Source organism: Phacochoerus africanus, chromosome 2, assembly GCF_016906955.1.
Source record: "Phacochoerus africanus isolate WHEZ1 chromosome 2, ROS_Pafr_v1, whole genome shotgun sequence".
Classification (NCBI taxonomy): Eukaryota; Metazoa; Chordata; class Mammalia; order Artiodactyla; family Suidae; genus Phacochoerus; species Phacochoerus africanus.
This window is the reverse complement of record NC_062545.1, coordinates 277276701-277287824: the sequence shown is the minus strand read 5'-3', so window position 1 is coordinate 277287824 and position 11124 is coordinate 277276701. Positions and strand designations below refer to the sequence as shown.

Genomic DNA, 11124 nt, shown 5'->3' with positions numbered 1-11124 from the left:
CAGTGGGTTAACGATCTGGCGTTGCTGCCGTGAACTGTGGTGTAGGTTGCAGACATGGCTCGGATCCCGCGTTGCTGTGGCTCTGGCGTAGGCCGGCGGCTACAGCTCTGATTCGACCCCTAGCCTGGGAACCTCCATGTGCCATGGGAGCGGCCCAATAAATGGCAAAAAAAGACAAAAAACAAAACAAAAAAAAAAAACAAGTAACAGGGTTGGGCGGCCACTCCCACCTGTGGCTCTGAAAAAAAAAGCCCATATCCTCTTGCTCCTCTGTGTCCAGGGTCCCTGACACCCCTTCGAGAGGTCTTGGGGTGTGGCTACAGAGGCCTGCAGGGCAGCGAGTGAGGGGCCCAAAGCTTCTTGGCCGCCCTCTGACCAGAAGCTCCATGGCCCAGGCCCTCACGCCAATCCTGTCTCCCCCTCACCAACCTCCATCTCAGGCACAGAGCAAACAGAGGGTCAGAGAGGCTCGGCCACTCAGCCAGGGTCACACAGCCTTATGCAGCCAAGACAGGATTTGAACCCAGGTCTGCCTGTGTCCTGAGCCTGGATTTGTGGTTCCCCTCGGGTCACCCACCCTTTAAAGAAGTGGAGGGGGCCTTGAAGGCCCTTCTCAGATGGGGAGGCCAAGGCCCGAGAGGGAACACACAGTGAGCCGGAGCAGACTGGACTGGCACTTGGGTTCTGGCTCCAGTCCTAGACCCAGCCTCGTGGGCCAAGCCGACCTGGGGGCACAGCAGAGGGTCTCTGCAGAGGAGGGTGGAGGGGAAGCCCTGCTCTGCCCAGAAGTACCCGTCTGGGCTTCAGGTGCTGGCCACCTGCCTGACCGTCATGATGGGTGCTGGGGCCCCAGAGCTGGGCATGTGCCCCTGGCCTCCTTCCAGCTCTTTCTCCAGGGCGCCAGTGCCACCAAGGAGCCCCTTGCCCTCCCCAGCTCACCCGCGGGCCCTCAGGGCAACCCCTCCAGCCAAGGCAGGTCGGCAGCATCCAAAAAGAAGCCCCGTGGCCACTGCTCAGCCCTGCCTGCTCCCTCATTCCTTAGCATTTGACACAAGCCTCGTTGTGTGACCGGGGCTGGGCCCCAGGGACTCTGGTCCTCTGGTCCTCTTGTCCTCAACAGGTGGCTCCCCTCGGTGCGTCAGGGCCTTGGCCAGGCCAAGCTCAGAGCATACGCGTTTGGAGGCCCAATCCCAACTGGGGAAGTCAGGGAGGGCTGCCTGGAAGAAGCCACGTCCAAGCTGAGAGGCAAGGAAGAGAGGAGCCGTCCAGATAGGGGAGGAGACGCTGAAGGAGCAGTGGGCACAGGTGGAAAGAGAGGCCTCTGTCCCGGGGCCTCGGCAGCCAGCGCGGCCAGAGCACCAAGGGCTCAAGGAGTGTCCTTGGCGAGGAGTTTGGATTCTGTCCTTCCGTGCCAGGCCCAGGGCTGGGCTGTCCAGAGGTCAGATGCCCCTTCAGCCCACAAGGAGAGGGGCTTGGAGTCCAGTGCTGCGTGGCCCCAAGAGAGGGAATGAGGCCGTGAAGGGGAACAGGAAGTTGGGAAGCAGAGGAGCAAGTGACACACAATCCAGCATCAGGGCAGGACTCGCTCCAGACGCCCTCAAGAGCCGGGTGCCACCGTGCACTGGCAGAGGTGCCCGGTGTCTGGGGACCAAGCCAGCCTGTCTGCAGTCGTGGGCACTGAGACTTTCAGGCCTCAGAGGCACAGCCAGCTGGGGGCATCTTGCCCTGGGGCGAGGCTAGACCACACCAAAGCCGAGCTGTCCCAGGGGTCTGTAGCTCCAGGGCAGCGCCAGTACCAAGGGGTCTCCTGGCCCCTCGTCTGTCGCCTGCGCTTCCCCTGGACCCAAACCAACCCGGGGGAAGGTGTGTCACCAGGCATGCTGATCCCTCGGAGGTGGGAGGGGGCACAAGGAGCGGCATCCGAATCCAGCCCCAGCCCCGGAAGTAGGGACCAGACATGGCAGATCTGAGGGGCAGGGACGTGGAGCGGGTGACTGCCCCTCTCCTCCTGCCCATGAGAGTGGTCCCTCCAGAGGGCTTCCTTGCCCGCCTCCCCGCCTCCTCCGATGGCATCTGGCAAGGCCGACAAGGTGCGTGGGAATAATCTGCTGACCCATCCGGAACCACCCAAGGCGCCTTCCTCCTCCAGGCAGCCTTCATCTCTTCTGGGGTGCCCAGGGTGCCCAGCGCAGGGCAGGCACCGGTTCAGCAGCGTGTGGTGCGCTGGCCCCGCCTGCCTCGGCCCCGTCTCCCATCCTCTCCCCTCAGCTGTCTCTTTGTCACCACGGCTGTCTTTTTCCCTCAAAGGCACCGAGCCTTTGTATCTGTGCAGCTGCTGTCCCCTCCTCCTCCAACATGGCCACGGGCCTGCTGGTGACTCAACTGCCAGGCCGCCCCCTCCCTCCCCCTGTGCTCTCTAGCCCACCCCTCTCTGTCCCTTTGCTTGTCACCTGTCTCCCCTACGGCGTGGACACCTCGTCAGAACAGCCTATCTGCTTGCTCCCCTTCCTGGATGCACTTGCACACCCCCCTCCATGTGTCCGGATGCTCCTGCACGCGCACAGGCGCGAACACACACACACACACACACACACACGCGTGCACTCACCAGGACACAGGTGCACACCTGCTTGCCATGCACATGCACACACACGGCCTTGATACCTGGTCTCAGGGTCTGTCCTGGCACCTCTCCTTCGCCAGCCTGGCACCTGTGTTATGAATTCCCATGTCAGCCAGAAGGAGACAGGCCCTGAGATGCTGGGCACCTGCCGAGGGCCACGCAGCTAGTAAAAGGCGAAGCTGGGATTCGAACCAGGGTGGCTTCCTCACCTCGGAGCTCCTCAGCCCCACCCGCACCCCCTGCAACAAGCAAGCATGGCTCCTGGGGTCACTGGGTCTTTGCTGGAGCGTCTCCCGGAGAAGCGAAGGGAAATACTTGGCAGCCCTGCCCTCCCGCCTGTCAACACAACGTAAAAGTTAATCTAGAAGTAAATAAATTTACTAGGAGGACCAGAACCTTTAAAAAGAAAACTGAGATGCCCAAAGCGGGGCTGCCGAATTTTATCCCATCTCACGATGGAATTGCAAGTCCGCCTGGGAACTGAGCTCCCAGGCCACCGGGCTGCGACACCTCTCAGGGTGAGGGGGTCTCAATGGCTTTCTCCTTCACCCGCCCCTCCAGGGCCCGGACCGATGCCCCCGTGTTACCTGTGGAGCCTTCAGGCCAAGGCCAAGCTGCTGGGCCCAGGCACCACACGGGGTCACTGAGCCCTCAGCTGCAGTGACATAAGTCCTGCCAAGGCCCCCGGCCTTTTCCCATTCTCATGCTGGGCCCCAGATCCATGACACCCCGAGACAAGCAGACAGCTTCTAACTGGCGACCCCAGGAGAATGGGCGGGGCCCGCCAGCAGCACAGAATCAGAATCTGTGGTGTTTAAACTTCACAAGAAGCAACATGAGCTTTGAAGGGAGCATTTCTACGTGTTTATTAATGGTCCTAAGAAGCCATGACCCCGGCCCCTCTCATTTCACGTGTGCCCCACGTGCACCGCCTGCGGAAAGAGGCACTGCCGCCAGGCCCGTCTGGGAGAGGAGATGGGGCCGGGGAGGTAGCTGGGCTGCGGTGGGGGTGGCGGGGAGGCGCGGGCGCTGGCACCGCCTGCAGCCCCCGCCCCTTTTACTCGGTGTCCGCGAGAGACTCGTTCCCGTGGCTCGGATGCTCGTTGCTTGAGCTGATGGCCAAGGTCATGGCCAGTGGGCTGACCTTGGCCCTCGTCCAGTGGTCGTGATGAGGCACAGATGACCGCAGGGCCTGGCACCATGTCAGGCCCTGTGCCCTCAGTGCCCACCCCCGTCCCGGGAGGTGGGGGTTCCTCCAGCTGCTGGTGGGGGAGCTGGGGCCCCCAGACCAGCGCCTGTTCATGCGGCCGGACTGTCACAGGATTTAGTCCCAAGTCTGGGGCCCAGCCCTCCGCTCCCCTGCCTCCCGGCCCCCATGTCAGGTCGCAGTCGTCTCTGTGCCATGTCGCAGGACAACTGGACGCAAATTCCGTTTTTCCAAAAAGATCCAAAGGTTTCTTTTCCCGTGTGCTCTGCTGTCCTGTCAGTGACCCCAGGCCTCACCTGCTGATGCCAAGTGGAGGCTGCCTTTGACCCGTGGCCCTGACACGTGTGAGAAGGCAGGACCCAGGAGCCTGCAGGTGGTGACAAGATGGTTAGGACAGCTGGAAGGAATGGCCCCGGGGCAGAAAGAAGTCCCCAGACGCCCCTGCTGGCCCTGGAAGAGCAGCGCCAGGCTGACTCGCCCACCTGCTAACCCTCCCTGCAGGCCCTCCCCCACCTGCGCCCCAGCTCTGGGTTCCCCATTTCCCGAAGACCACCCCTCTTCTGACATTCCAGAAAGTTCCACTGACAAGAGCACGAATGCTTCTCTAATTACCAATGGGCGAGCGAAGGCCCCCCGCCTCCAGGGGAAGCCCCCCTCCGCCTCCAGGTCCCGAGGCCAGTGGGGTTACCAACCCTTCCTCGAAGCTTCGGTCAGACTAGGGGCTGTGGGGTCTGTGGTGGGGGTGGCAGAGTTTTCCCTTCATCACACTAGTCAGGAAAGAACTCCCACCCCCTCCTCGCCTGTCTCAAATCTGCCCTCAAGGATAGGCCTCCATGTCGCACCAGGAGGAAGATTCTGGCAGGCGTTCCCCTTGGTCTGGAGACCCAGCCCCCGTGGGGCTTCTTTTAAGGCCAGAGGGAGTTTGCTAACAGACCAGGCCAGCAGAGGTGGTTCGACAGGTAAATTTTAGGGCTCCTGCAAAAGTCTGCACTTTCTCATTTGAACTGGAGTGGATCCAAAGATCTACCCACCCACCCTCTTATTCAATACCCGTCAATCCATGCAGCCATCCACCCACCTATCCTTCCATCCATTCATCCATCTACCCATCCTTCCATCCACCCACTCATCCATCCAGCCAGCCCTCATCCATCCATCCATCCATCCGTTCACCCATCCTTCCATCCATCTACTCATCCATCCATCCCTCTTCCATCCACCCATCCTTCCATCCACCCACTCATCCGTCCACCCATCCCTCATCCATCCACCCACTCATCCATCCACCCATCCTTCCATCCACCCACTCATCCATCCATCCAGCCCTCATCCATCCACCCATCCTTCCATTCACCCACTCATCCATCCACCCATCCTTCCATTCACCCACTCATCCATCCACCCATCCTTCCATCCACCCATTCTTCCATTCACCCACTCATCCATCCACCCATCCTTCATCCATCCATCCCTCATCCATCCACCCATCCTGCCATTCACCCACTCATCCATCCACCCATCCTTCATCCATCCATCCCTCATCCATCCACCCATCCTGCCATTCACCCACTCATCCATCCACCCATCCTTCATCCATCCATCCCTCATCCATCCACCCATCCTGCCATTCACCCACTCATCCATCCATCCATCCTTCCATTCACCCATCCTTCCATCCACCCACTCATCCACCCATCCCTCATCCATCCACCCACTCATCCATCCACCCATCCCTCATCCATCCATCCATCCTTCCATCCACCCACTCATCCATCCATCCATCCATTCACCCATTCATCCATCCATCCATCCATTCACCCATCCTTCCATCCACCCACTCATCCATCCATCCCTCATCCATCCACCCATCCTTCCATCCACCCACTCATCCATCCACCCATCCCTCATCCATCCATCCATCCATCCATTCACCCATCCTTCCATCCACCCACTCATCCATCCACCCATCCCTCATCCATCCATCCATCCATCCATCCATTCATCCATCCATCCCTCATCCATCCACCCATCCTTCCATCCACCCACTCATCCATCCACCCATCCTTCATCCATCCATCCCTCATCCATCCACCCATCCTTCCATCCACCCACTCATCCATCCACCCATCCATCCATTCACCCACTCATCCATCCATCCCTCATCCATTCACCCATCCTTCCATCCACCCACTCATCCACCCATCCCTCATCCATCCACCCACTCATCCATCCACCCATCCTTCCATCCACCCACTCATCCATCCATCCATCCATTCACCCATTCATCCATCCATCCATCCATTCACCCATCCTTCCATCCACCCACTCATCCATCCATCCCTCATCCATCCACCCATCCTTCCATCCACCCACTCATCCATCCACCCATCCCTCATCCATCCATCCATCCATTCACCCATCCTTCCATCCACCCACTCATCCATCCACCCATCCCTCATCCATCCATCCATCCATCCATTCACCCATCCTTCCATCCATCCATTCATCCATCCATCCCTCACCCATCCACCCATCCTTCCATCCACCCACTCATCCATCCATCCCTCATCCATCCATCCATCCTTCCATCCACCCACTCATCCATCCACCCATCCTTCCATCCACCCACTCATCCACCCATCCATCCATCTGCCTTACCATCCATCCACCACCCGCCAGTTTGTCTATCTACCCACCCATCCTGCTATCCACACACCTGTCAGTCCATGCAGCCATCCACCCACCTAATGCATCCATCCACTTATCCATCCGTTCACCTTATTACCCACACACCCATCTATCCATTCAGTCATCCATCTTTTCTCTCATCCACCAGCTCTACCACCCGCCCGCCCACAAGTCCATCCATTTGTCCATCCATCCTTCATCCTACCAGCCAGCCATCCTTCCTTCCTTCCAGCCGTCAGTGTGCTTATTCAGAATCACTCATGTCCCACCCCTTGTCTTACCACCCATTAGTCCCGGGGAACACAGATACACCAACCTGGTGCCCGCCCCTGAGGCAGACAGACACAAAAACAGATGCTTATAAAACACCTCAGGGGTGCGGGCGTGACCTGCAGACAGAATGTCCCCACAAGACTGTGTGCCGAGGTTGTGCAGCACCGTGCCTGCACCATCATGGAAACACGCAAGAGAGCAGGTCTTGGAGCTGTGTCTCGAGCGCAGGTGGGATCTGGGTGTTCAGACAGGTGGAGGGTGTTCACCTCAAAATCAGGGGGTAGGAAGCAGCAGGGTAGGCTGGGCGGGGGCTCAGCAGGAAGCCCCTTGTGACAAAGCACTTCCCACACCATGTCCAAACAGCCTGCTTTGTGCCCCCAAGACTGGGGCCCCCAGGAGGGGCAGAGACCACAGAACCCTTGCAAGAGCTGATGCTTTTGAGAAGAGTTTGCAGAAGGAAGGGGGGGGTCCTTTATGACCTGTCCCCTGCAGCCTTGAGGCTGCTTGTACTTGCGGGCCTAGGGGCTGCCTTCCCCCGCTTCCAGCGTGTGGACCCCCGTGGGAGCTGGCACCCTCATTGGGGACTGCCCTCCCAGGAAAGAGGCCCCACACCAGCCCAGCCCTGCATCTTCCGATTCACCCCCCAGCCCCCTTCGAAGGAGGGGGCTTCCAGGCGGGGCCCTGGGAAACGCGGGAACCTTCGGAGAGCCCCGACCCAGCCCTGCCCAGCCAGCTCCCCTCCGCAGGGGTTGCCGGCCCACCAGGACATGTGGAGTTTCTCTGAAGAACTGGCTTGTTTCTAGACCCATCGAGACCCTGGAAGAGAGGGCTCCCGTGTGAAGGCCTTTCGACAGCGGTCACGCGGAAAGCCTGTCTGTCGGAGAACTTTAAAGCCAAGGGCAAGGGCCACGGCCTTGAGCACCAGCCCCGCACCGAAAGACTGTGTTTCTCAGCACACACGCCGCTTAATGTTTAACCCCGTGAGCTTTCCAACCGCTAAGGACACGGCATCAACTTTGCACAAATAAGAGGGATCAGAGGAGCCGACATGGAACCCTCCGAGTGTGGGCCAGGCTGACACACCCCTCTGGCCACGAGGGTCTTGGCTTGACGGCCCAGGGGCTGAAGGTCAGGGGCCATTGGGGAGCGGGGGTGGGCCGGGGGTGGGGGGGGTCTCAGAAGCACAGAGCTCTGTCCTGACTTCCCCCATCTCAGTTGTTTTCAGATTCTGCTCAAAGGATGCCACCGCCAGGAAGCCCCCCAGTCTCCCTGCCCCCACCAGAATTAGGTGTACGGAGTCGGTCTCCTCCACTCCCCCGCAGGTCAAGGTGATACACCAGCAACCCTCTGTCTTAGCCAGGTCCCCGCCTAAAGCAGGCTGGAGGCAGGATGCAGGTGCAGGCGGTCCCTGGAAGCACAGCAGGAGCCGGGAAGAGAGACTGGGAAACAAGAAGCCTGCTGGAAGGCCTTTCTGCTGCAAGCCATGGGCGCTCAGTCCCCCGGGAGCCTCTCTGAGACTATGGAGCGCCCCAGAATTGGCCCCTTCCAGGAGGGCGCCTACCTACCCACACCCTGCTTTGAGGTCGTGCTTGAGAACGTAATGCCCCAGCACCTCCCCCCACATGCCTCGCCTGCAACCAAAGAAATGCCCTGTCCGCAGGCTCATGATGGGACCGTTCCCCCCCCCCCCCGGCCCCCGCCGCCGCCAACTCACTGTGGACCCAGGCGAGCCAGGTGCTGTGCAGACGAGCCCTCGCTCCCCTCGGCTCCTGGGTCAGCCCTGCCAATGGGGACGGGGGCGGGGGGGCTGCTGGGAAAGGTGATCTTCCCCATGTCAGAGATCAGGAGACTGAGGCCACGCTGGGCACATGGCCTCACCAGGTGGCACAGCCAGCAGTGGTAGAGCTGGATTCGTGCCGACCGCTGGCTGCCCGGCGTGCAGCCGCGCTTCCTACCTCTCCAGCCACATGAGCCCATCTGTACGAAGGCCCCAGAGCTTGGGGTCCAGAAGCCACCCAAGGAGGCCGCCCCACCCCCACCCCCGCAGCCGTGTCCGAGGAGGAGGCCGCGGGAGGCCTGCGGCCACCGGCTCTACCTCCTGCTTCCGTGGGGCCCCCGCCAGCGCGGGAACCCTCCCTCTTTGCAGCGTAAATGGAGGGAGAGGCCGTGGGGTGGACAAACGCAGTCACAGACCTGCACGGAACCTCAGAGAACATTCCTGAGGACAGCAGGCTGCCCGGCCGGGTCCCCTAGAGAGTCGCAACCAGACGGAACATTCCATGTTCTCTCTCGCTCCATAGGTGACAGTGACCTGAGCTCGGGACCCCCTGGACCCCGGCTCCTCCTGGCTCCCCCCTCACCCCGGCCCTTCCCACCAGGCCTCTGGGCTTGGCCAACGGAGCCCTGGCAAGAAAACACCCCCAAAGCCCTTCCCACGGTTGGCCTTCTGCTGCCGTGCTCCAGGGGCCGGGGGTGCAAAGCGCGAGGGAGGGAGGGAGCCCTTCGCTCCCTCTCCCGCCTCCCACCTGGGCCACCGCCCTGGGAGTCATTTCAGGAACAGCACCCCTCTCCCCATCTCCGAAACCCCCTCGTCACCTCTCCCTCCGCTTCTCTCTCTTTTTTTGCTTTGTAGGGCCACACCCACAGCATACGGAAATTCTCAGCCTGGGGGTCGAATTGGGGCTGCTGGCCTACACCACAGCCACAGCAATGAGGGATCCGAGCCGCATCTGCGACCGAAACCACAGCTCACGGCAGCGCTGGATCCTTGACCCACGGAGCGAGGCCAGGGATCGACCCTGCATCCTGTGGGTACTAGTCGGGTTCATCACCACTGAGCCACGACAGGCACGCCCCCTCTTCTTTTTTTAATGACCACATCCATGGCATATAGAAGTCCCCAGGCTAGGGGTAGAACTGGAGCTGCAGCTGCCGGCCTATCCCACAGCAACCCTGGATCCAAGCTGCATCTGTGACCTATGCCAGAGCTTGCAGCAACACTGGAGCCTTAACCCAGAGTGAGGCCAAGGAGCGAACCCATATCCTCACGGAGCCCACGTCAGGTCCTTAACCTGCTGAGCCGCAGTAGGAACGCCTGGCCCTGTCCTTCTAAAAGCCCCAGAAATAGGTGGGCTAGCGGCTGAGGGAAGCAGGGGTGTGCAGAAGCCGGGGTGCAGGGGTGTAGACCCTGATCCCCAAATTCCGAGTCCTGAGCCGCCAGGCTTCTGGGGGCGGGTGCATTTCTTGCAGGAGTCTGGACATCAGCCCATCAAGCTTTGCTGCTGCATCAACCGGACCAGGGGATGATGCCCCACAGAGGGGGCAATGCCATGCACTTCTGGTCCAGGAGGGGGCAGCACAGGCGCAGACCCCACCCCGATTCCAAGGGTCTCGGAGACCCCCCCTTGACCTCCCGCAGGAGACATGCCTTGAGCCCTCAGGGGGCCACGCTGCCAAAGACATAAAATGTGTGTGGGTTCAGAAGCATAAACCACCCAGATGTCCCTGGCACACACAGGAAAAAACCCTGAAATGACCCGGGAAATCAGGGAGGACTGCCTGGAGGAGGCAGTGCCTAAACCAGGATCAAATTCAGGGGGGAAAGTATTTCAGGCACAGGGCACAGTGTCTGTGCCACTGGAGGAAGACCGGAGCTGAGAAGCTGAGGGAAGTGACTGGAACAGATGGCTGGAGCAAGGCACAAGGTTGGGAAAGGTGGGGTGCCAGGATGAGGGCCAGGCAGAGGGGCCTGGATCCCCTCCGGCCCTCAGGCTCTGCCTGGGGCATCCACCCTCCTCTCCAGGCCCCGACCCTGCCGTTTCCTGGCTCAGGGAAACCATGGCCTCATCGTCCCACCCCTCACGCAGGAGCCAGCCCTACTGAGTGGTTTGAACTCTGCAGCTGTTGCGGGATTCTGGCCTCCCTGAGCTGAAACGCTGACACCACACCCGGTCAACTCACCTGTCACTGTCTGGGAGATGCTTCCTGGTCCCCACGTTGCATCCCTGCAGCTCCCCGCACTGCCTACCCCTACGCTCGCACTTAACTCCCCCCACCCCACCAAACTGCAGGTGCCACGGAGCAAGACCCGCCTCCATCCTGCTTGCCCCTCCGTTCCTGATGCCAGCACAGAGCATATTGGAAGAAATCTCGCGTTTCAAGGAGGCAGATTTTAACTCCACCCGAGGGGGGAGTTTTCTGCATTCACTGGTAGTGAGTTTCCCATTGTGGGAGGCATCCAAGCAGCATCCGGGTGGCGTTTTGCAGGGGCTGGAAGAAGCAATCCATGCCTCGCCCGCAGGGAGGGGCTCAGGCCCGGGAGGAGGTCCACTGG

General features: G+C 60.6%; 1 protein-coding gene across 1 annotated transcript; it reads left to right on the top strand.

The window, feature by feature from the left end:
- Positions 1-1957: 1957 nt before the first annotated feature.
- LOC125120959 (guanine nucleotide exchange factor subunit RIC1-like) lies at positions 1958-6205 on the top strand (the record flags this gene model as incomplete). The annotated part of the gene is made up of 3 exons (XM_047769300.1): positions 1958-2090; positions 2333-2373; positions 5582-6205. Coding segments are annotated over exons 1-3 (798 nt in total), but the record flags the coding sequence as incomplete, so codon positions are not given.
- Between the last annotated feature and the right edge of the window lie 4919 nt (positions 6206-11124).